Here is a 26,355-nt window from a genome sequence, read left to right on the forward strand (position 1 = left end):
TCATGGGGAGCATGGTTGGTGCTGCTCTGCCTGGTTCAGGTAAAAGAGCTTTTGCTCCACCAAAATGGACCTGCAATGTCCCCTCCTCTCTTGCAGTCCCTTGTGTGTGCATTTGGAGTGGCAGGGGCATGGATCAGCATCTGCATGTTGATCTAGTCTGCAGTAGAACGTCACTCCTTGGCTATCTAGTCCTTAAAAGAGCACACACCTTTTCCAACTGCCAGTCAATAGTCCCAATTGTGTACATGAAGTCAGTCTCCCCAGAATATAGGGTGGGTACCACCACAAAATATAGAAAAGACATCCCACAGGAAGTTAGAATCATAGGCCTGCAAGGGTCATCTAGTGTAACCTCCTACCAAGATAGAGGGCAGCAATCAAACACTGCAGCTGCCTCCACTGAGAAGAGCCACTTATGGTACCAGCCCTGTGTGTCTTCCAAGGCTTTGGTCAGAGCCCCCCAAGGAGGCTGCACAGTGCAATTATTGATGGTGCCCCCACCATACCAAACACCAACATGGGGCACTGCAAGATTGGGGTGCTAAAAGAAGGTTCTGATACTTTTTCTGCCCACTGCCAATTTCCATCCATGCTTTGCCAGCTATCCTGGCCATAAAAAAGTTAAAAAATGGTTAGAAGATGCATATGAGAAATGCTGGTCTAAACATCCAAGACAGATGGCTATCCAGCTTCCTTCTGAAAACCATCAGTGAAGGAGTTTCCACCACTTCCTAAGGCAGACTGGTCCATTGTCCTATAGTTAGGAAGTTTTTTCCTGAGATTTAATCTCAGTCTGCTGTGCTGGAGTATGAGCCCGTTGCTTCTTGTCCTGCCCTCCATCAAGAGTGAACAACTTTTTACCATCTATTTTTTGTGGTAGCCTTTCATGTCTCTGAAGACTGCTATCATGTCTTCTCCCCAATGCCGCTTTCCTAAACTAAATATACCCAGTTCCTTCAGACTTTGATCATCTTTGTTACTTGCCTCTGGATCCTTCCCAGTTTCTCCACATTCTTACTATGCATTGGTGACCAAAACTGGGCACAGTATTCCAGCTGAGGCCTAACAAGCCGTCAGTGTAAATAATGCAAACTCCAATATCCAGAGTTTTCAGATTGGGGGGCTGAAGAATGGGTAACTCAGGGTGTGGTATAGGGTCTCAGCTAGGCATTAAAACCACTTGCAGAGAGACATTTTTTCTACAGCTTTAGCTAATAGGAAGCTGGCTTTTGACTCAGATGGTAGAGGCTCAAGTTCTACGTGACGGAGGTCCATGTTCGGTTCTGCTTGTTGGCATTTACAGCTAGCAAAAAGTCTAGCACCAATGCTGCAAACAAGGTACGCCTATGCTTTAGCAATTTCTTTTGAGTAGGACATCATGGGAGAAATCAAAACAGTGTGTGGCTAGGTACCTTTTGGTTCCACCTATTCATTCTTTTTCTCAAAGGGAGATTCTAGTCTGTTTGAACACCTGTAGTGTTAGACAGCTTGTGATGTATCAGGCCGAAAGACCTAATTTCATTCAAATGATTTTTCTCCCAGAACTGTTTTTTCCTCTCTTTTACAAGCAACAAACATATTACTTTTCACATTTGTCTCCAGCCAACCTAGAAAGCTGTTAACAGTGGGGGGTATTTGTGTCCATTTTTTATTTTTCAATGACTTATCTAGGGAGTGGTGCCAGGTGTGGAGGAAAGATGTCCAGGATAAATATGAAGAGGTAGACAGGTCAGTAAGCTTTACTGTTTCCTCCATTTTGTATTTTAGGCTCCTGTACCTGTCAGGCCTCTATTGGTGCTCAGAGGGAGCCCCAGTAAACGAAGAGGGAACCCAGGAAGGTGCAGGGAATCATGTGGTCACATTATATTGTGGGAGCAGGGCCTTGTTCATGGTCTTAACATAGTCATCTCTTGATTATACATCTCACATGAATGATGAAACTGCATTAGACCAGACCACTACTACACTTCTGCTCCTATTGTGTTTACCCCTTCTCTCTCCTAATGTGACCTATATGCTTATTTAGCAACTCTTTGGACCAAATCTGAATGTGATACTAGGTAAATAGTAGCATTAATAGTAGTTACATTACTTTTACATAATTTTGGTTATTATTATGGATTGATTCACTTTAAGTACAACTGATGAGATATAATCATTTTTTTCAGCTTGTAAAAATGCATATTATAGGACTTCAGAATATTATTGATTGTCTTGTGAATTTTTAAGACCTTTTTACTCAATCCATTGGTTTTATCTGTTATGCCAATAATGCACTTGCAAACCTCTTTATCTCAAATAATCTGAATGCAGCAAAAATCCAAGACCAAAATCTTTATGATGTCGCCTTGCAAATCCTTGTGTCACTCCTTTTAGTGATTGCAGGACTGGGCTTATGTTGCCTGCCTGGTATCTTTGTTCCTATCACAGTTCAGGAAAACAGGGCTGGTGGATATTTTGTAAATAAATACATTACACTAAAAATACTGATTCTGTGTGACTGATTTCTGCATCAGATAGGAAACAGACCCACAAGGTCCCAGATGTCAGGTACCAATTAACCAAGGTAGTGACTGTAGTCATATTTATGTATTTTTAATTGGGTGCAAAAATCGTCTCCTGGAATACAGCCCTAGTGCGTAAAGTTGTAGTCCAACCCAATATTTTAGCCAAAACTATCAGAATTTATAATAGCAATTTGAACTGACCATTAGCTATAGGAATACTGTTATAACTAAGTATCTTCATTACCTAAGCAGGAAAGTATGTGTGTGAGAGAAAGACAGGAGTAAAAATAAATGTGATCAAATGATACACGTTAATGAAAACCTTCCAAGTTTCTAGACTGTAGTCTGTACTTACATCAATAAGCTGCTGTTGATCCTTCTCAGACATATTGGTAAGGCTATAGTACTTTCCAGCAAGGTCTCCTTTCAGCCCAGCCAAAGCAGTGACCACAACATTTTCCACTTCTCTTCTCTCTGCCCTGGAGCAGGCAGGAGGAAGGCTGAGACCCCGGATACTGCGACCAGTACGTACTCGTGATGATAGGACATACTGCTCATCAAACTGACCTTGAGTAATCTAATGAAAGAAATATTAAAAAAATAGTGCTCCATTTTGCATGGAGTAATTTTAAAACGTGCCTTTTTGCATAACGGATGCCTCTTCATAATCCTTTTTCAGCCAAATGATCACAACTAATCTTGGGTAGTCTGACATACAACCAATTGGTGCCTCAAGGTATAAGGTTCTAGCACTTTCCTTTGAGAACGATGGCTTTTTTGCTGAACCTACATAGCAAATAGACCAGGTGGGTCCTCTTAACTCCAGCCAAATCTATTGCATTAATTTCAATAGCTCCCAGAAAGAGAGAGAACTAGGAACAAGAGCAGAAGTTGCTTAGAAACAGTCAAGCCCATGATGATGCTTATATTTGTTGTTGACTAAGATAACAATAAAGAAAATCCCAGGGAAGTGAATACATTTAGAACTTGGTGTGTAAGCATGCTTTGGGCTCTGCCCTACAGTGGTCTCAGCCGGAGCCAGCAAAACATCTAACCACATGCTTAACTTTAAGTACATGAATAGCCCCATAGCACTTTGCTAGAGTGGGGTCAAAGTGGCAGTTAGGCCCTATGGTGCTAAAGCCAGTATAAAGATCTATACAGAACTGAATGGAAGTGCTCAGCATAATTTAGCCTTCTGTCAGCAGCAGGGCAGGAATGCTTCCTGCTTGCATGTGTCGTCAAGGTGGGATTCACAAGTGTATGCACAGAGGGAGAAAAATTAAAGTGGTCCCAAACCAACTACTGGAACACCAGAAAAGAACGCCAGAGTTCAGTTCAATGGGGTCCTCCGGCAATTTATGAATGAGCAATAATGACAGCAACTGTGCTTCCAGGAAGCCATCTGAAGTCATCTCTGCCCATGCCCAGTCGGTGGGGGAGGGGAAGAGGACTAAAAAACCGATCCTGAACAAAATCCTTAAAACTGACTCATCATTATCAAAGCACTACCCAGGACGCGTTGGATGTCAAAAGCTACAACTGTGTCCTACCCAGTCATCCATACCTCTGTTTCCACAAGTCATTTACTCTGGCCAGTACGAAAAGCTTTACCTTGTTGACATTATAAAATTGGGGGTCAGACTAAAAAGAAACGGAATTTAAGATTTAAATTAAAAAAAAAGAACAGATACCATTTTGCCCAGATACTATAGAAGGGAAGGATCACATGATTTAAATCTAATGTGCCACCTAGGACATAGGGGCTTGCATAAAAGAGACAGGACAGAATCAGATGTTACTTAACCTTGTTATCCTTTTTGCATTGTGCCACATAGTACATAAACAGTTGCTTGGGAAGAGGGAATAGAGTACTGATACATTTCACCATTGTAAAATTACAGTTCTGTTACCCCCTAAACTTATTTTCTTTGGTGATGGGAACATTTTTGAACTATGAAATACAATATAATTTCATGCTAGGAATATGAAGGATAAAGGATTCAAAAGTTGACCCTACCTTGGATGCATCCAGTTCAGTGTGATGCCTCATTACATGTGGGTCATAGCCATTGTGTCTTACTTTAATAACAGGGTCAAAAATCTCAGCAAATACCTATGGGGGAAAAGGAGTACTAATGCAGCATTGGATAGTGTTAGCATACTTTTCCTTAGTGCTTGTAATGCTTATGCAGTATGGCTAGACCACAGACAAGCTGCTGAGTCCACTGCAGTCAGCATGCACACAAAAAACAGTCTTTTAGCTCAGTCAGGAAATGCTCATGGTTTTTGATCAGTAAGTCCTGGGTTCAGTCCCCTGTGGTGCTAAGCCTTCTAGGAGTGTGTCGTGGGGTATGTCTACACAGCAGCCTTATTTTGAAATAAGTTGTTTGGGAAGAGCTAGTACAGAATAGCTGATTTCAAAATAACGCTGCTACACACAAAAATGCACTTTGAAATAGCTATTTCCAAATACAACATCTACACACGTAGGTTACATCTACACTTGCATTCCTCTTTCAAAAGAATGCAAATGAGGCACTGATTTACATACCTTGTGCTTCATTTGCATAATCTCTTTTCGGAAAAGAGTCTTTAAGAAAAAAGCAGTGTGGATGGGGCTCTTTCAAAAATAAACCCCATCTTTAAAAGAACCCTTTTTCCTGAAACAAACTAGGATGAGGTTTGTTTTTGAAAGAGCCCTGTCTACACTGCTTTCTTTCTTTCAAAAGAATCTCATCTGAAAAGAGATTATGCAAATGAAGCATGAGGTATGTAAATCAGTGCCTCATTTGCATTTTCAATTGCCCTTATGTGCATTCCTCTTTTGAAAGAGGAATGCAAGTATAGATGTAGCTATATAGCCTATTTCCAATGGAGCCATTTGATGCACTATGACACTTCAAAATAGGCTCTATTCCCTGTACAGCACAGATTTTGAAATTGCTATTTCAAAGTAGGCCCTATTCCTCACAGAGGTCATGTCTACACTAGCCCCCCCACTACCCTTTTGGAGGGGGCATGTTAATGAGGGTTTTGGAAGAAGTTAATGAGGCCTCCCATGAATATTCAGTGCCTCATTAGCATAAAGATGGCTGTGCACAATTCAAAAGTGCCACTTTTGAAACACATACTGCCCATGTAGCTGGGAGCTTTTCAAAAGGACCCTCTGACTTCAAAAGCACCTTCTTCCCATTTGGTTTTGGGATGTGGGCCTTTCAAAAGGACCCCCCCCAATTTCAAAAGCCCCTCCGTCCCAAAAACCAAATGGGAAGATGGGTCTTTCGAAGTCAGGGGGTCCTTTTGAAAGTCTCCCGGCTACACGGACAGCATGCGTTTCAAAAGCAGCACTTTTGAATTGCATGCAGCAGCCATTATGCTAATGAGGCACTGCATATTCATAGCAGTGCCTCATTAGCATCTTTTGAAAACCCTCATTGTCATGCCCCTTCTGAAAGGAGAGGGCTAATGTAGACGCAGCCACAATGAGGTTTACCAACACCAAAATAAGCCAGCCATGGCTGCCTAAAGGGTCACTTGAGAAGTATCCACAGACAGTTTTGGGACAGTGGTTTGGTTCCTACCTAGAACCCCATCCAGCTGCTCATAGACATGGCATGTCTGAGGCTCTGACCTGAACCAACCACCTGATTCCTTTGTCTTCTAGTATGCTTGCCTGAGATCCTTTATGTTCATGCAGCTCTGCTGGATGCCCCTGCTGTGTCCTTTTTCAACTGTGGCCTGTGCAATTTTGGCATAGATATCAACATTTCGTCTGCAGCTTGAGTTCTGCCTCCACAGATTCTTCTCCCCCCACAGCAATGAGCTCCAGGATCTCCTGCACACTGCAAGCTGAAGCTTGTTTGCGACCAGGGACATTCATGATCAGATGTGCTGCTGAAGTGAGCTGCTGGGCTTTCTACACTGGCCAAACAGGGACTGCAGCAGTGCTGACGGTCCTGGCCAGAGCAGGCATACTGGATCACTATGGGACACCTCCCAGAAGCCAAGAATGTTGACTTTATCAGCGCTGCAGCTGCACTATCTCAACATTGACCATGTAAGGTTGAATTTAGCACGTCTCCTTTTGTCAAGAAAAGGTACAGAAATCGACTTCAAATGCCCTTAAAGTCACCCAATGGGACTTGGTAGTAGTGACTCATTCATTATAAAATTGACCTAACAGCTAACTATGACCTAAACACGTAACCTCAGGCCTCAGTCACAGCTCCCACCCCAGTGGAGCAGAATCACTTGTATCATAACACTGCCATTAGTAGCCCAGCATTTGATTTTGGTTGTTATGATACAAAGAATGAATAATAAAAAATTTAGTGTAATATAGGCAGGGGCCCATTGGCTGTAGCTTCAAATATCTGGAAAGGTGTTTTAACATAGACCAGTTCTTTCTATTTCTTTCAGAATTTTAAAAAGCTTATCTAACTTAATCTAGTTTTCTATTTTGGGTCTTTGTCTTGCCCCTAAGGCCTTAACACCCAGCTGTCAGGCATCCCATATATTTCAGAAGCAAATTTCTTCTCACTTCTATCATGTTTGTTTTTCACAATAGAATTTCCACATCATTTCAGTTTGGTGACTTGTTTCCACAGTCCTGCCACAAACTGAATTTAACAGCAGGAGGGACTGCAGCTATTGCAAGCAAATAAAATATTGTTCCTGTGAGCCCACGCTTCATTACCCTTGATAACATTATAGATGGCTCTTTTAATGATGTTTTCTGTTCATTGTACCTCCTGCTGTGAAAACACCAGTATTACCCATATGGTCTGTGAGTTATACACACTCTGGTGTGCTATTTACCTTAAATGTGAACTTCTCATGAAAGACCTATGCTATCCTAACAAGTTCTCATGAGGTATAATGCATGTTAAACACTGCAGTGTAATAAAAATATTTCACCTCGTAAGACTCTTCATCACCAGCGACCATGCCCACAGTTTTAATGAAAGGATGGCCGGGATTGTCAACACCAGTTTGGATACACTGGTCCAAGGTATAACCGTTTGGAGTCATCTTGTCCCTTAATTTAGCATATATTGCTGGTGTGAGACAGTCAGCCATGCAGTTGTTATGTTTGCGGAGATCAGGATAGTCTGCACTGAGGGGTGAAAAAGACAAACACATTAACAAGGTCACCTTAAACTGTACGTCTTGGTTCTTTTGGCCAGGTTACAAACATATCAGAGGGAATGGGGACAAAAAGTGATTACTTGGTCTACTTGTTTCCCGCTCATGAACTAAAATTGTGTCATCCAACCACACAGTCTCTACAGCGTATCAAGAAGTCTGAGGTTAAACAGCAGATAGTTTAAAAGGCTGCCAGGTTCTTGGCTCATACAAGTGCTTAACTTTTTCCCTCCTAGGTCTGCACTGGCTGCCAATTACGTTGGCAATATATAAAGATATGTTAAATGGAAGTGGAAGCACTAACACAGATAGGAGGAATGTTCTGAATTAATTTGGTTGGACTTTTGATAAAATTTGAGGTATGAGTTATTGGGCCAGATCCTCAGCTAGTGTCACTAAGTCAGTGTCACTTTGGAGAGTTGTGTTTGGCTGCTCTGATTTACACCAGCAGAAAAGAAAGCAGCCCTTTCATAGTAGTTCTGAGGTGTTTTCATTATCTCATTATTTAAAGAAAGCTGTATGGTAGAAGTTGAACCTCTCTGGGTTGGCATTCTCTGGGCTAGCAATATCTGTAGCCCACAGGGCAAAGATCAGGAAGCTCAACCGACAGCCCTTCTGTGGAGAGACAAGCTGGGGACATGGAGTGGCCATCTGCTGGCAACCGCATTGTGGGGAGCCCAGCTGTCAGGACAGGAGAGGAGCGCCCCCCCCAGCAGCCTCACATCAGGGAGGCCCAACCAGGACCAGAGCCGCCCGCATGGCAGCCTGAGGGCAGGGAGCAGGGCAGTGGCCTGCTGAGGCCTGCCTACCCTTGAGCCAACAAATTCCCTCATCTGGGATCACTTAGGTCCCAAGCGTGCTGGACCAGGGTGGTACAACCTGTACTATAATCCATAAGTTAAAAAAAAATTTTCAGCTTGTAGCACAGGAAGCAGCAGGTTCGCAACCAGGGCCCTGTGAATGGGCAGCTATCCATGGCACATAGCCTTGTGGGTAGAGAAATTAAAGGAAAAAAATGTGGGGGGGGGCAGGGTGCAAATATGATTGCTTGCTCCAAGGGCTAAATTGCTAAGTGCCATTTGTGATGACATTGCTAAGTTGTTTGATAACGCACTGGTAAGGGTGCTTTTCAGTGAGTCGTACCCTGCTTTAGTAGCACCTTGCTCCAGTAGGAATCCCTGCAACACCAATGGGCCTCTTTGTGAAAGGCGGTACAATGCAGCATGAATAAGGGATTGGAAACTGGCCCATATTGTCGTTTTTCACAAATAGGCCAAATGCAAGCGCGTACAAGTCCCGTGGCTTCAGCCTATTCATCTCAGTGCTTCTGTGCTCAGTCGCTCGGTTTAAAGCTGCCGTGGGAGTATTTGAGGGAAAGCAGCTGTGTCCCTGCCATGCATAGGTGACTTGTGGGAGATCAAGAGGCACATGCCCTCCAAGTGCCCTAGGGCAGGGGGGCTGGTCAGCAGCTGGCAGGGGCACAGTTACTGGTGACCAGGAGAACTAGCGAGGGGGCCTGGCACCCACAGCAGGATCTGGCCCTGCCGCACTCACCAGCAGTGGCAGAGGAGTGGAACAATGCAGCCCTAGCTCGCTCTTTTCTCCCAGACATGTTGCTCCAAGGGGAGCGGGAGGGGTGGCAGGACCAGCCCTGCACTCACTGTTCAGAAGTGGAGCCATATGGCCAGGGGAGCAGAGCCAGCTGGAGCTGCTGCTGAGTGTGAGGAGGCTGGACCTCCACTGCCCTGCTAGTCAACTTGGATTGCATCGCCCAGGGAAGGTGGGGAGTGGTGAGGTGGGGGCAGAGCAGAGGCAGGAAGAGGCGGGGTCTGTGGTGGAGTAGGGGTTGTCCTGGCCCTTTCTGGGGCTGGGGGAGAAGTTGTCTGGCCAGTGGCCCCCAGTGTCCCGTTCACCAGTTGCCCCTGCTTCCATATGTAGTACCCAGAGGTGCTGAGACCTCATCTGGAGTGAGTGAAGTCTCTCCTCTGCAGCCTCAGCTGTAAGCCCCCTGGCCTTTAGCTCATGTGGTAAAGTACAGGGCTTTAGACCCTAGACTTGCAGGTTCTATTCCTAGTGCCAGCGACCCAGGTCTGTTGGTGTTACACATATATTTACTGTCTCCAACTTTTGTGAGGCGGAGTGAACTCTCACACATCCTAAAGGAGGAAGGAACCCCTCACTGATCTCTGGTGGATGGAGCCAGGCCAGAAGCACCCCTCCCCACAGAAGTCAGTGGGCAGGACAGGAGATATGAAAGGAGGGTGTGACAGCTGGGTGGGGTGGTAGTGGCTGAAGGAGTGAGATGCCTCCTGCATGTTCCAGAGCTGAGAGACTGCTGCTGGCCCCTGTGAAGCTAAAGATTGGCCAAAGCTTTATGCTGACCTGCTGTCAAAGGAGTCACCAGCCTTCTCAGGCCTTCTACCTGGACGACCCTCTACAAAACCAGGTACAACCCACGGGGAGACGGGAAGTGGCTTGTGGGCAGCTAACTGCAGTCTGGGTGGAGCATTGCCTGAGTTTAGATCAGTGTGTTGAGGTCCCTGCTGACCTAGTGGCAAATCCCACTGCCACCGTTAAGGCCCTTAGCTGGAATAGAATGGAGTGCGTGGGCCTGAGCTCCTTTCCACCCGAACCCAGGGATGTCTGTCTCCCCACCCCAGACCAAAGAGCCAGTGCTTGTCAGCCACCTGCCAAAGCCAGTATGCTTGAACCCTTTGCAGCTTGGCACTGAACATGGGCCGAGCCATAGACCGTAGGGGAGGGCTTGCTCAGCTGAGGAGGGAGATGGCTTAGTGTTGTGAGCATTTGCCTGCTAAACCCAGTGTTGTGAGCTCCCTCTTTGAGGGGGGCCATTTAGGGATCTGGGGCAAATGGATTTTTAAAATTAAAAAAAATGTCAGGGATGGTGATAGGTCCTGCTGTAAGTGCAGGGGGCTGGACTTGATGACCTCTCCAAGTCCCTTCCAGTTGTGGTAGATCGGTTCTGAAACCTGTTTGAGGCCCTGGGTTATTTAACTGCCTTGCTGTTTGGTCTTGAACACAGACTCATTACCATGCTCTGCCTGAGGGCCCAGATACCTGCATTTGCTCCTTGGCCTGGAACCCAGGCTCAAGCTATAGTCTCATCACTACTGAACTGTGTTTGTTTCTCAGTCCCTGACTATAATCCTGAGTTGCTTACTCTCGCTGCATCACTAAGTCACCATGACAGGTGATGCCCTGAAATGTAGTGAGGCAGACTGGATTCCAGCAGACCCAAGAGGGAGAAGAAAACCACTATACCAGCACCTTATCATTTGTAAATAAGGAGCTTCCCTTTGGCAGTGTCTACAATGTTAGCCAAAAGTTATTGCTAGGAATTAAATGACAGAAGTTAATTCGAACAAACCTGAACCTTTGCCTGAAATGCAAACCAAAACTGAACTTTCTTTGAAGTTTCACAACCTTTGTGGCGGGCAGATAGGAGTTCTGTTTTTTGTTTGTTTGTTTGTTTTATATTTTCAGCCATCTGCACTTCCTGGTTTTGAAGGCTATTGTTCATGCTATTTTGAATTTCTCTAAAACCAGAGTTACTAGAGCACCTGGATTTTCAGCTTACAAGGAGCCTCCCATCCTGAGTGTCTCATTTTCCACATGCATCAGTGTCATAGTTTGCTTATGATAACTTCAGCAGCTACAGAAGCTGGGCACTGCTTAGCTGAAGGTTTGATCCAAAGGGCTTACCTCGGAGGAAAAAGTTTTCGTCTTTCATGAGATCCTGCTCTCACATTCTGATTATTCAATAAGTATCCAGTGGTTAAGGCTCCTGTGCTAACTGTCGCAAAGAGCACAGCAGTTTTGCGGCCAGCCAGGAGACGAGAAAATGTGCTTGTCATTCTTCTTCTGTGTTAATGATTCTAGAAGGTAAAATGCTCCATATGAGAAGTCATACTTGGTGGCTGTTTGAACTTAAAGTCCTATATGCCTCAAAGAGTATTACAAAGAAGAGGGAGATAAATTATTCTCCTTAGCTTTGGAAAATAGGATAAGGAGCAGTGGGCCTAAATTGCAGCAAGGGCAGTTTAGATTGGACATTAGGAAACAATTCCTAACTGTCAGGGCGGTTAAGCACTGCAATAAATTGTCTAGTGTGGTTGTAGAATCTAGTGTGGTTGTAGAATTTCCATCATTGGAGATATTTAAGAACTGGTTAGATAAATACCCAATGGGGATTATCTAGCTGGTCCTTGGTCCTGCCATGAGGGTAGGGGACTGGACTTGATGACCTCTTGAGGTCCCTTCCAGTTCTAGTATTCCATGATTTTATGCTGAACATGCCAAATAAATCCTCACTTTCACAACAGAAACCTACAGTAACTCAATAAAAAGGCAGTTTATTATTATTATTCTTTGTGTGTATTGCAGTAGTGCCTGTAGGAAGGATTGGGAGCATTTACTCTAGTGCTGTATATGAACCTTCGCTAGACTTGAAAAACAATTGGATCTGTTCAGTGCAATATCAAACACAACATTCTAAACCACACCCTCGCTCCTCTGTGTTAACTGTTTTGAAGCTTTTAGAGTCAAAATACACTTTTTAGCTTGCTTCATACCAGTAAAACAGATACATGGAGATATTTGTTCATGACACATGGGAAGATAAAAACCTTGAAGACAGACATAGCAAACAAAACGCCCCAAATAATATGTAACTGAAAATGAGATTGAAATATTAAGGAGGTTTAGATACTATTTGGAACATTATTAATTATTATCATTTATGTAGAATACTCAAGGAGCTGATAGAAGAGGTATCTGAGCCTTTATCTATCATCTTTGGAAAATCATGGGAGACAGGAGAGATTCCAGAAGACTGGAAAAGGGCAAATATAGTGCCTATCTATAAAAAGGGGAATAAGAATAACCCAGGAAACTACAGGCCAGTCAGCTTAACTTCTGTGCCAGGAAAGATAATGGAGCAGGTAGTTAAAGAAATCATCTGCAAGCACTTGGAAGGTGGTAAGGTGATAGGGAACAGCCAGCATGGATTTGTAAAGAACAAATCATGTCAAAGCAATCTGATAGCTTTCTTTGCTAGGATAATGAGCCTTGTGGATAGGGGAGAAGCGGTAGATGTGGCATACCTAGACTTTAGTAAAGCATTTGATACAGTCTCACATGATATTCTTATCAATAAATTAGGCAAATACAATTGAGATGAGGCTACTATAAGGTGGGTGCATAACTGGCTGGATAGCCGTACTCAGAGAGTAGTTCTTAATGGTTCTCAATCCTGCTGGAGTTCTGCAGGAGTCTGTTTTAGGACCAGTTCTGTTCAATATCTTCAACAATTTAGATATTGGCATAGAAAGTACGTGAGTTATGTTTGCAGATGATACCAAGCTGGAAGGGGCTGCAACTGCTTTGGAGGATAGGGTCATAATTCAAAATGATCTGGATAAATTGGAGAAATGGTCTGAGGTAAACAGGATGAAGTTTAATAAGGACAAATGCAAAGTGCTCCACTTGGGAAGGAACAATCAGTTTCACACACACAGAATGGGGAGAGACTGTCTAGGAATGACTACAGCAGAAAGGGATCTAGCGGTTATAGTGGAGCAAAAGCTAAATATGAGTCAAGAGTGTGATGCTGCTGCAAAAAAAGCAAACATGATTCTGGGATGCAGTAACAGCTATGTTGTGAACAAGACACAAGAAGTCATTCTTCTGCTGTACTCTGCGCTGGTTAGGCCTCAGCTGGAGTATTGTGTCCAGTTCTGGGCACCGCAGTTCAAGAAAGACGTGGAGAAATTAGAGAGGGGCCAGAAAAGAGTGACAAGAATGATTAAAGGTCTAGAGAATGTGACCTATGAAGAAAGGCTGAAAGAATTGGGCTTGTTTAGTTTGGAAAAGAGAAGATTGAGGGGTGATATGATAGCAGTTTTCAGGTATCTAAAAGGGTGTCATAAGGAGGAGGGAGAAAACTTGTTCTTCGTAGCCTCTGAGGATAGAACAAGAAGCAATGGATTTGAACTGCAGCAAGGGAGGTTTAGGCTGGACATTAGGAAAAAGTTCCTAACTGTCAGGGCGGTCAAACAGTGGAATAAATTGCCAAGGGAGGTTGTGGAATCTCCATCACTGGAGATATTTAAGACCAGGTTAGATAGACATCTATCAGGGATGGTTTAGACAGTACTTGGTCCTGCCATTGGGGCAGGGGGCTGGACTCGATGGCCCCTTGAGGTCCCTTCCAGTCCTAGTATTCTATGATTCTATGTAATATTGCATGAGAGGAGCTTTATAGTAGCTTGAGACAGATGAATGATACAGTGTAAAATGACAGGCACTGCCTGTAAGCTGTACCTTAATGATGTACCAAAAACAAGTACCTGCTTTTAGAAGAAGAGAAGTTAAAGCCTCCACCTGCAATCCCTTATTTGGGTAAATAGTCCCCAGAAATCAGTAGTACTACTCGGGGAAATAAGAATTTCCCAAATAAGTATCATAAATGCCTGACATTAACTCTAGAATGCTGACATTCCCAGGATACCAGAAGTTAATATCAATTCTCCAAAAATCATTTACAGTATATCAGCTGTTTTTTGATGAGGACTGAAAAAAATCCAAATTTCCTTTGTATTTTTATTTAAACACTGCCAAATAAATCATCCAAATCTCCTGCCTGGCTCCTTTGCCCCACTAGGGCAGCTTTGCACTGCATTGGTGGCATAAAGTAACCTTAAACCTAGCTTACCTGGCCGGCTGGAAAGTCACTTGAGGCTGTTCTAGCTGAAATGGGGATCCAAGGATATTATAGATGACCAAAATCTTCCTACCCCCATATACACTAAATCAAGCACAGCTGAGCCAGATCCAAGGACTGGAGCTTCTGTCATTACTGTTAGTGATAGATGTGCAAGAAAATTTTGATAGACTTATGCACTATACGTTTATGAAAACTGAATTAAAGACATATAGCAAATAAGTCCACAGAACACCCATATTCTCTGAAAAGACCAAGGACAATAAGTGCCTAGCACACTTAGATTCACTGTATAAATAATTATTACATAAATTAATCTGTACTAACCAGTGACCTATGATCTGAGAAGTCTTTTATCCTATGAAGGGTACAAGCGGAAATTTTTCTCGCCCTTACCTCTCTCTTATTAGATCTCCAAAGAGATTTCCAGTGATTATTTATTCATAGCATACAAAGGGAATTGTAAGAAATAAAGTAGCCTTGTAAGCGATGCTTAACTTTTTTTTTCATCCAGTGGTTTTGAGTTTTGCTAAAATATTCGTGGATAAACTAGGATAAAATGAATCTCATTTACTTAGCTGGTTCACAGCTCACATCTTTCCTACCAACCTCCTTCAGATACCTCAGAAGGTTTCTGTATTTAATAGATAACAAAGTCTCACTTCTGCCTTAGGATATTTTTTAAACAGTGCAGTAAAAATTGTGCTTTTCCCCCACCTGCTTGAAATGCACTTGGGAATAACTATCACAGAATTCTTAAGAGGCAGGAATTTAATGTCTACTGGCAAAAACAAATGATTTCCGCTACATAAATTGTTCACCAAAGTCAAGGGATATTTTGCCATTAATATAAATTAATGCAATATTGGGCCTAAGGCTGAGACATTTTTAACATATTGGGTCATCATCAATAATAGTATTTAGTTTGAATAGAAACAGAGAGGGAGCCGTGCTAGTCTATATACTATCAAAACAAAAAAGCAGTCAAGTAGCACTTTAAAGACTAACAAAATAATTTATTAGGTGAGCTTTTGTGGGACAGACCCACTTCTTCAGACCATAGTCATACCAGCACAAACTCAATACTTCAGGCACAGAGAACCAAAAACAGTAATCAAGGGCGACAAATCAGAAAAAAATTTATCAAGGTGAACAAATCAGAGAGCAGAGGGGCGGTGGGGAGGAGGGAGTCAAGAATTAGATTAAGCCAAGTACGCAAAAGAGCCTCTATAATGTCCCAGAAAATTTGCATTCCGGTTCAAACCACGAAAGAGCGTTCAGCACTTTCATATTCAAATTCGACACATTAACACATGGTTTGAGCAGGGATGCAAATTTTCTGGGACATTATAGGGGCTCTTTTGCACACTTGGTTTAATCTAATTCTTGACTCCCCCTCCACCCCCTGCCCCTCTGCTCTCTGATTTGCTCACCTTGATAATTTTTTTCTGATTTGTCAACCTTGATTACTGGTTTTGGTTCTCTATGCCTTAAGTATTGAGTTTGTTCTGGTATGGCTATGGTCTGAAGAAGTGGGTCAGTCCCACGAAAGCTCATCACCTAATAAATTATTTTGTTAGTCTTTAAAGTGCTACTTGACTGCTTTTTTGTTTTGATAGTATTTAGTTTGTGTGTTTTCCAAAGTGCTGCAAAGATCTGAAGTCACAGGACACATTGGAGGTAGATATGCAGGGACCATTAGCTCCACTTTACCAATGGGAAAAGGTAGAGTGACTGGCTTATGCCACACAGAGCATTCACAGTAGAACCCACATGGGACCCCAGAGCTGCGTCTACACGTGCACGCTACTTCGAAGTAGCGGCACCAACTTCGAAATAGCGCCCGTCGCGTCTACACGCATCGGGTGCTATTTCAAAGTTAACTTCGACGTTAGGCGGCGAGACGTCGAAGTCGCTAACCTCATGAGGAGATAGGAATAGCGCCCTACTTCGACGTTCAACGTCGAAGTAGGGACCGTGTAGACGATCCGCGTCCCGCAACGTCGAAATTGCCGGGTCCTCCATGGCGGCCATCAGCTGGGGGGTTGAGAGATGCTCTCTCTCCAGCCCCTGCGGGGCTCTATGGTCACCGTGGGCAGCAGCCCTTAGCCCACGGCTTCTGGCTGCTTCTGCGGCAGCTGGGGATCTATGCTGCAGGCACAGGGTCTGCAACCAGTTGTCGGCTCTGTGTATCTTGTGTTGTTTAGTGCAACTGTGTCTGGGAGGGGCCCTTTAAGGGAGCGGCTTGCTGTTGAGTCCGCCCTGTGACCCTGTCTGCAGATGTGCCTGGCATCCCTATTTCGATGTGTGCTACTTTGACGTGTAGACGTTCCCTCGCTGCGCCTATTTCGATGTTGGGCTGAGCAACGTCGAAGTTGAACGTCGACGTTGCCAGCCCTGGAGGACGTGTAGACGTTATTCATCGAAATAGACTATTTCGATGTTGGCTGCACGTGTAGACGTAGCCCAGGAGTTCCGGAGTGTCAGATGTGGTCTAGTTGCTCCAGAATCTGCTGCCTCTCAAGAAGTAAAGTCTTTTACATCATAAAAAAAAGAAGCCACCTGATTCTTCTTTGCATTTTCACTGATCTGACTGCACAAAGAAGCCTTAAGGTCATAAGCACAGAACTGATGGTGCAAAGAGTGCTGCAGCATCTCCATGTTTTACATGAAGCATCACTGCTGTCCCAGCCCCCAAGGCTCCACTGCAGCCATTACCCTGTCCAGGTCCGCCCATGTACCAGAGACACAGCCCTGCTCCTGGCCTCAGCTCTAGAAGGGGCGTGAACAGGGGTAAGGAGGATGGCTTTCAGCGTCTTCACTATTAATACTGTTCCACAGCACCACTGTTTAAAGTGAGTGCAGGAATAATTTGTTCCCACTTCAAGGTTCCCTTGCACAGTAGGAATGTGTTTGTATGCATGAGAATCAGGCCTGGGAGGATTTAAAATTTCAATATATACCTTTTAGGAGCTCACACAGAGGTCTATTATTATTAATTGTGGCTCATGCAAGTGCTCAGAGCTGTACAAGAGACAACAGTAGTATGAGAAAGCTGGAAATCTACAAGGCAGAGCGAGAACATGGCATGTGCTAGGGCAGTGTTTCTTAAACTTTTTGAGACCACAGAACACCAAACAATAATATCTTTATGTGGGACACCTATGACAATTTTCTTCAAAAAATTGTCGTCAGACCAAAAAACAAAGCAAACATCAACATATACAGCAAAAACAAAATGAAGTAATTTAATCAGGGAGGGGGAGGGGAGAGTAAGAGCATGAAGCCCCAGGCAGGGCATTGCTTCTTCATAGCTTTTATTACCCACTGTCTATCCCTTTAATTATCTGCCTTTTTGCTGGATTTTAATCTTTCTAGTAGATTTCCATGCCTCATTTTTTTTGTTTTTGTTTTTGAGCTTGCATGATTCTTGCATACTTCTTTACATATTTGAAAGCAAATTTATCTTATCTCCTGTGTCTAGTCCAAATTGTTTGCTACCAGCTTGCAAGTATTGTATATTGATGCACACTTAGCAGACCAAAGGACATTTAAAAACTAATAGAAGTATTAGCTGTCTCCTCTACTTGCTGGGTACGCTTGCTATAAAAGTAAAAAAGCAGTCCAGGAGCACTTTAAAGACTAACAAAATATTTAGTTAGTTTTTAAAGTGCTACTGGACTGCTTTTTTTGTTTTGATAGTATATAGACTAGCACAGCTATCTCTGTGTTGATATAAAATAGGGTTTTGTCACTAGGAAGGAAATCAACTCTATATAGTGACTGAAAGAAGAGTCAATATTTTTGTCATTGCTCAAAAGGTAAAAATTTCTCCAAAAATTAAATACTGGGAAGAGACCACATTGAAAGAACATCATTTTGAGATGATGAACCATAAGGAACTGATTCAAACAATCTTAGATTACCTGCCAATGGTGCTACAGAAAATGTTACAGAACATGCATTATTCAATATGTATATATTAATTCAGTACATGCCTATGAGTCAGAACTTTCCCTTATATGGCTTAATATTGTAACTCTTAATCACATGAGCAATCTTTCAGTGGTCCCATTAAAGTCAAAGAGGTAATTTGCATAAGTAAGCTTTGTAGGACTGGTCCTTAATGCACCTGGAAAGGAAAATCTTGTCAGTGGTGTGGAATGTTTTACCATAAATTATAATTAAATGTACAGATCATGATACAGTGGTTTTTTTTCCCTGCGCCATTCTATCCTCATTATTCAGCATGTGGCTGTATGCCTTAGTTACAGACTACCATCCAAACGCTCCACTGAATATGGAAATATTAATTTCCTCATAGGCTTTTCTGTAGAACTCATGACTATTGCATGTAAATGCCTCACAAACAATGAATTTATTGAACAACAGCCTCGCAAGCAAAGGCACTATTAATATCCCTGTGTTACAGATATTGTCAGCGCCTGCTCACTGGTGATCAGGCAAATGCCTAGAAACTAAATTGTAGCTTCAACACACACTGAAAGCAATGGGAGTATTTCTGTTGAGTCCAAATGGAGTTGGATTAGACATTTAAAGCCCACTGCAGTCGTCACTTAACAAGTTCTGTATGTTGTGTTGTCACTTCACCAAGGGATACTGTCATGGGGCAAACTCACCACCATGGCGCCTCGTTAGTCAGCAAAGGAATTAGTGCATTTCCCAGTGTGGCACCTCCCTCTGCCTGGTGTGTTGTCCGCCGCCACCCCCTGCGATACCTTGTGCTCTTCTCAGGACCCGCATCGCTCCCAGGATGGCTGGGCCCTCTCTGGGACGCTGCCCTCCAGGAGTGCCCACTACAGTCTTTCTTCCTTCCTTTCGGGGAGCTCAACAGCCCTTGTTCAGGGAACCCACCTGTGTGGCCAGCTGTAGCCTCTGTCTAGCCCCCCTACTTCCGTGCCAAGCCATTGCCCATATTGGCCACAGTTAGTGTGCCTAGGTGCAGTGCAAGGCAGGAGGGAAGGGACTCAGGCCCACCCACTACTCTGAGGCCTCGCCCAGGGACCCTCTGGAAGCAGCCTTGTCTTGTCCTCCTCATCTTCCTTTTGCTCCCTTACTCCCTGGGCCACTAGCCCTGTGACCCCCTTGCACCTTCCGGGCCTCTCTGTTGGGGGCAGCAGCCAGACAGGCATCAGGCTGGAACCTCTGCTTTGCTCCCCTTAGCCTGCCCAGTACCACTCTAGCTGAAGTGCTGGCTCTCACTGGAAGCTGGTCCTGCACCTTCCCTAGCCAGGACCTCACTGACCCAGCTCCACTGGAGCAGCTCCTTATATGCAGGTCTGAGTCAGCAAGCTGCATTCTTATTGGCTCCCTTCAGGAGCCCTTCATTCATTGGCTGGAGGTGCTGTGCAGGGTCCCTTCAGCCAACATTAACCCCTGCCGGGCAAGTGCCCCACCACAGCTACATACATTTTGAAAACCCTTTTTTTTTTTATTCCAGAAGATGGAAAAAGCTACTGGGGGGAGATGGTCCTAGATTTGATTTTTACCAAATAGGAACTGCTTGAAAATTTGAAAATCAAAGGCAGTTTGGGGTAAAGTGATCATAAAATAATAGAATTCATGATTCTAAGGAATGGTAGGAGAGAAAACAGAAAAATAAAGACAATGGCTTTCAAGAAAGTAGACTTGAGCAAAGTCAGGGACTTGGTAAGATCCCATGGGAAGCAAGACCAAGAAGAAAAAAATTGAAGAGCTGGCATTTTTTCAAGGCGATATTATTAAGAGCACAAGAGCAAACTAGTCCACTGCCATTTTGTTGCTCTGTCACTTTGCAACCCCTTCATAATGCTTTGCAATCTGCTTCCAACTGATCAGTCTTGAGTAATTTGCTATTATCTACACATGTTGCTACATCCCAATACACCCCGTTTTCCAGGTAATTTATAAAACAGTCGCACGGGGTCCTTTTACAACTGCTCCCTTTACCCCCCAGTCCACCCCCCACTGTCAGGCCTGGGTATAAGTTTAATTTGAGCCTCTCTTAGGGCTTGTCTACACTAGTCCCCTTTCCAAAGGGGGCATGGTAATCAGCCCAAGCAGGGAATAGCAATGAGGTGCTGCAATGCATATTCAGCACCTCCTTAGGCTAATTCTCGCTGCGCGAACTTCAAAGTTGATCATTTCAAAGCACCAGCATGCCACGTAGCCGCGGGCACTTCAAAGTATCCGCGCAACTATGAATTGCCCTTACTCCCAGACGTTAGGTACTTCCAGGTGCCCATGGCTACATGGCTTGCTGGCACTTCCTGCAGTGAGAATTAGGCTAATGAGGTGCGCATATGCAGTGCAGCACCTCATTGCTATTCACCACTCGGGCTCATTTACATGCTCCCTTCGAAGGAGGGGGCTAGTGTAGACAAGCCCATTGTGACTGATTTGCAGATACAAACTACAAAATGTTGTCAATGGGATATCTCTGCGAATAGTGACCTTCTTCATGGAGTGCTGCTCTTGTTTAATGTGCACACTACAGCTCTGGAAAGGACTTCAAGGTGAAAAAATATGCAGTCAGCCAGTCGCTGCTGGAACAAAGCATAGGACTTTCGTGTCACATCCTATTAATATAAGGAATTAATGGAATGTGAAAACACTTATCAACATAGTGCATCCTTGCCAGCATAAATCATGTAAGATAGATAAATATGACGCCCTGGCTAATGTCATTAGCAGGACAGCTTGCTGGTGGAATAGGCTGAAGCCAGCAGAGACAATGTACTGCTTAATCATGACAGAATAAAATATCATTGTGTCTCCTTCTGCTCTCTAAACATAATCACATACCTCAGAGAACTGGAAGGGACTGCGAAAGGTCATTGAGTCCAGTCCCCTGCAGGACCAAGCATCCCTCGCAGTTTTTTTTTAAATCTATTTGCCCCAGCTGCCTAAATGGCCCCCTCAAGGCTTGAACTCACACAAGGCACATCAAGCCTCCAGTCAGATCAAACACACTGGATCCTGGATGGGTATTGTGTTCTTGTGAACCCCATTTCTCTATCTGTATACTGCCCGTTGACACCGTCTTACTGAATCTTTTCTTTTCTTCCCCTCTCTTTATATTGCTGTGAACAGGAGTCCACTGTATTGCTTTATTCATGTATAACGTGCCTGTGCTTTTTAAACCACCACTTGTAGTTGCTAGCATAGACTTCTCAGCTGACAAGGTCATCTGACCAGTGTCAATCACAGCAGCAAGCCTTTGTTGCCAACAGTAATTTAAAGGATTCAGTTCGCTGTGGTTTTTGCAGTTTAAGTGGGAACAAGGCGAACTTCTGATGTCAGCGCCACGCGGCAACCTAAGGCCAAGTGCAAGGGTCAAACAGAGTATGACAGACATAAGAGAAGAATAAAAAAAGTCACAGTTGGATTGCCTTGGAAAAAAGAGGCTTATTTACATTTCTGTCAATAATGGATGGCATCTTAATTAATAAAAAAAAATGAGGCTCTCTGATGTCTAGGCAGGGTTGTTTCAACATATAAATGTTTATGATGCTGCAACACAAACTGTATCTGCAATAGTGTGCATGTGGATCAGCTATACAATTCATAGGTTAATTATAAATCAGTATTATTTGCATCACAGCTGACAGACGTAGTTGAAGTGGTAATTATTATATTTGGCAAAATAGCTGGAAGTGTCCCTTCTTCTCTGAGAATTCACTTAATCAGAAACCCCATTCTGCAAAGTGCATTGGCCTGCAGAACCCACTGTACATTTTTGTACATTTGTTTGCACCTCACCAAAATCTCTAGTTTCACTGAAATCTAAAAAGTGCAGCGTTTTCAAGAAAAAATGTCAGGGGCTAAGATGTGGATAATCAGGCCTGCTGGTTGGATGAGGCATCAGACACCAGGCTCACTGACAGAGTCAGATGCCAGAGATGAGAAGAAGCACCTGAGCTCGAGGTCAGAAGCAAGAGTCCAAGTGTAAGAGTGGAGGGAGAAATGAGGCACAGGAGTTAAGGTCAGAATCCTGTTACCTAGAGCAAGACAAGGCAAGAACAGGGGAGCAGGACTGGAGCAAGGTAGGAGCAGCCTGGTTGAGGTGCCACACAGGATGGATCAAAATCCCAGTTTAGTGCTAGTGTAAACCCTGTTAGCTCAGCCGAACGATGGCTACAAAGTTAATTCTGGCTTTATTGCTTTCAAGAGTCCAAGTGACGGCAAGTAGAAAGCTGTTTCCACCCTTCATGTCCCTCTCTCCTTGGCGCCATATGCATATACTTGGCAGTAGTTTTCTCACATCTCAAAAAAGATATTTAATTGCTATATTTAATACATTTATCTGTCTTCTCCTTTTAACTTATTTGATTTTACAATTCCATGTATAGTTCAAAGGGGATGGTTTCTGTTGATAGACTATTTTCCCATAGCTATAGATTTTGGTCTCTTTCAAACCTTTCTTTTTGTTAAGATCCTTTAGCCTTTTCTGTACCCTACTTACATAGACAAATTTGCTTTCTTCTGTCCTAGCTGGATTCCACTTAATTCCCCAAAATCATTATATAGTAGCTTCATATTGCCATCTTCACAATTACCTCATACTTTGACCCAAAATTAGGTCGAAAAGCATCGTTCCAAGAATGATAGGCATTTCACCTGCTGCTATTAGTTGTACACACAGAGGCATATCATTGAAGGTGCCACATGCAATATACTACCATCTATGCTTGGCTATAATCAATTTTTCTCAGTTTTGCATTCACTGCTAGTCTAAACACATGGCATTTATACTCAATAATTGGTCTAATGAACACTCTGTACAGCATTACCTGCATTTTCTTATCCAGTTCCCAGGATGTTCCTGAAATGCTTTCAGATAAATTAATTCAACCTTTGCACTCATCTTTAATATTGTAAATATGGCCCCTCAAAGTCAACACATTATCATTTTTAAGAGTTTGTAATTTTTTCCACTATACTATCAGTTGGTTGTATAACTTTACATCTAAACCACTGAACAGCTGCTTCAGGGTTTAAGAGCAAGCCTACTAGCTTCCTCAGCTGGTCAGGCAGGCTATTCCATCAGAGGGTCATACTGGTGCAATACACTTGTGTTCATTAGGTTATCAGGAAACTGAGTAGGTGCAGAACCTTTTTCAACAGTATGTCCTTTCCCCATATTCACAGTGATAAAGGAGCCTTTTTTTTTTTTTTTTTTGAGTTTGGAGGACTGTAACTAAAGAGAAGAAGCATATGTTTTTCACAGAGTTTATTGCCAGAAGGGACAATTGTGATCATTTGGCTGACCTTCTGCATAACCCAGTCAATAGGACTTCCTTGAATTAATTCCTGCTTCAAGTTCAATAGCTGCAGTTGAATTAAGCGTAACTTTCAGAAAAAAAAATACAATCAATATACGTATTTCCAGTGCAGAAGAATCTGCTTTGACCCCAGTGAGTTGTTCCTATGGTTAATTATCCTCACTGCTAAATATTTTAACCCTATTTGTAGATTGAATTTATATATCTGCAATGTTTATCCATTGGGATTGTGTTACACTTTTGTCCTCTAGTCAATTCTTCTGGAAACTGCCCAGTGTTAAAGCCCAAAACTTAAATACATCTGGGCCAAATACAGGGAAAAATATTTATTGAACCTGTCTGCCTTTTCTTCATTATCATTGACAGTTCTACCGTTTCCATCCGATAAGGGACTGATTAAATTATTTGGGTCCTCTTGTTGCTAATGTACTTAAGAAATTTCTTTTTGTTGCCTTTAACTGTGCTGGCCATGAATGTTTCCTTGAGTCCTCTTGCTTTCCTTATAAATTTCCTACAATTCCTAGCTCCTAATTTTTAATCAGTGATATAAATTTCCTTTTTTAACATTTATTTTTTTAAAAACAGAGATGCTTTCATTTCCCCTCCAAGCCAGGCTGTTAAAAAAAACCATTAAAAAAAAGAAAACAGCCCAAAACCAAGAAGCAAGTGACATCTTCCTTCTTGCTTTTTGGGCATTTAATAAAATGTTCATAAACAGTCCCAATTTCTTATTAAATTGTTTTCTGTTTACATTCTCTGTTGTTGATTTGGCATGCTTTGTATGAAATGTAGCATTCAAAAAAACCACATAATTTGCTGAGTATTATTATCCTGGTAAAATATGTGTTAATATATGTAAAGTTATAAAACTCCTTTGAGGATGAGGAATAAATACAAGAATGGGAACATATGCCCATGTTATTCCTATCTTTCGCTTTTATTGTTACTGATTCTAAGCCTCATTATTTGTAATCTCTTAAATCCAGCTTGGTGTAGTTAATAAATTTGTTTTATTTAAACCAGTGCAATTTATTATTTATTTATTATTTATTTAAACCTAGAATGGAGTGTGTGGGCAATTCCATTTGAGAGAATAGCAAATTATACACACAAATTCTGTTAATAAAATGAGATTTTATATGAACTTGTGTTCCCCAGGAGAGGGCTGAGCAGTACAAGATGCATATTCTAGGGGAACGTGGGACTGGGAATTGCTGGCATTGCTCTGCCATATAACTCAAGAGTGGTTGGTCCTTGCACTTACGCGGTGTCACTGGGAGTCATTTGCATGCTGTAGGCTGTGTGAGAGCAGACCAGGTTGCTCTCATAGTGAAGCAGTATAAAAGGCATTCCCCAGTTGGAGAATTGAAGGGACACAGCTGTTCAACAGTTTAGATTGTACTCTGCATATGGTCACAGTGGTGCAGCGAACTGTATAGATGTACACAGCTTGTTATGTTATGTGAAGTTTACACTTTAAGTGCTGGTACAGTGATTTTAAGTGAGTTTCAAAGGTGGTGGCTGTCAGTCAAAGGAGGATTACAGTTTGTTGCTTTCTGGTTGCTTATTTCAGGTGAGGGAAATAGAAACGGTAAAGCACAAAAATAAGGAGCTCTAGCACATCTGCAAAGTTAGATCTGGCCAGACTGGAGGCAGAACAAAAAAAGCACAAACACAGATATCAGACATGGCAGGCAAAAATGAGACAGAGATGTTGCTGCTGCATGGGAGGCAGAAGAAATCATGCGCAGGAGAGCCATGGGGCTGAAGGAACGGGAAGCTGAAGCCCATAAGCCAGCCAGACAACTGCGGAACAGAGCGAGCAAGGGGAAGAAGAGGAAACTACTTCAAGGCTTTTATGAAGGATGTTTTGGGCATATGATCTTACAGAGCTGACTCAGCTTTGTTATATGGGAACTAAATAGCGCCTCTCTAACTAGTTTAATAAACCTTTTATATCACTACGAGATGGTGAAAGGCAGTGACTTACCCAAGCTTCTGGGCCATTGACCATCACAAATATACTAAGTCGAGAGAGTGGGATTTGCCACTGGCAAAAAAACATCTTCAAGCCTGGACATAATTCCCAAGGTCATTTTCATTTACAGCAATGCTTGAAGGAGACAAAAGTACTCTTCCACAATAGAGAAAAATTACAGGGCTCCCAGCAGAGCAACGGTTGCTAGGTACATTTCTTCCATGAGGGTTCTTCAACCTTTGACCAATATGCTACAATTCATTGTTTATTATGGATCAACCATACATAGAACTGTTTCCACCACAAATCAGTTAATTGTGTGTGGGAGTAAGTGTAACGGAGACATGAAGCAATTCTGCTTAAACATGGCAGAGAGATTTCACAGCTTTCTTCAGAATGAAATGTGGTTGTCGCTATTTTGCCATTAAAGTACCACTAGCCAAGGGCAATCAAACCTTAGAGCCAGTTTGGAACTACCCTTTTCTAAAGCAGTGATTTCTGATGGATAAGCTAAACTGCCAAGGAAGTGGAAGCTGCTACCTAGAAGGCTACAGCTTTGAGGGGACTACTTTTCTGCGGTCTCTCCTGATGCAGTTATTTAGCTGCTTGCATCCAGTTTTCTGAGATCAGTTCTTTTTAAAAACAAAGTTGTGACTACTAGAAAAAATCAGCTTTTCAGAACACCGTGTAAAATGA

General features: G+C 42.9%; 1 protein-coding gene across 1 annotated transcript in view; it reads right to left on the bottom strand.

Moving 5' to 3' along the window:
* Window positions 1-26,355, bottom strand: part of CKMT2 (creatine kinase, mitochondrial 2) — a 40,727-nt gene that overhangs the window by 12,401 nt on the left and 1,971 nt on the right. Inside the window, exons 2-5 of the mRNA XM_074995385.1 lie at window positions 11,379-11,551; window positions 7,428-7,626; window positions 4,528-4,623; window positions 2,863-3,084 (exon numbers count right to left, since the gene is read on the bottom strand). Coding sequence (XP_074851486.1) covers window positions 2,863-3,084; window positions 4,528-4,623; window positions 7,428-7,626; window positions 11,379-11,530 — 669 coding nt within the window. The 5' untranslated portion in view covers window positions 11,531-11,551. The remainder of the gene's footprint in view (window positions 1-2,862; window positions 3,085-4,527; window positions 4,624-7,427; window positions 7,627-11,378; window positions 11,552-26,355) is intronic.

The sequence above is a fragment of the Carettochelys insculpta genome, chromosome 5 (assembly GCF_033958435.1).
Source record: "Carettochelys insculpta isolate YL-2023 chromosome 5, ASM3395843v1, whole genome shotgun sequence".
Classification (NCBI taxonomy): Eukaryota; Metazoa; Chordata; order Testudines; family Carettochelyidae; genus Carettochelys; species Carettochelys insculpta.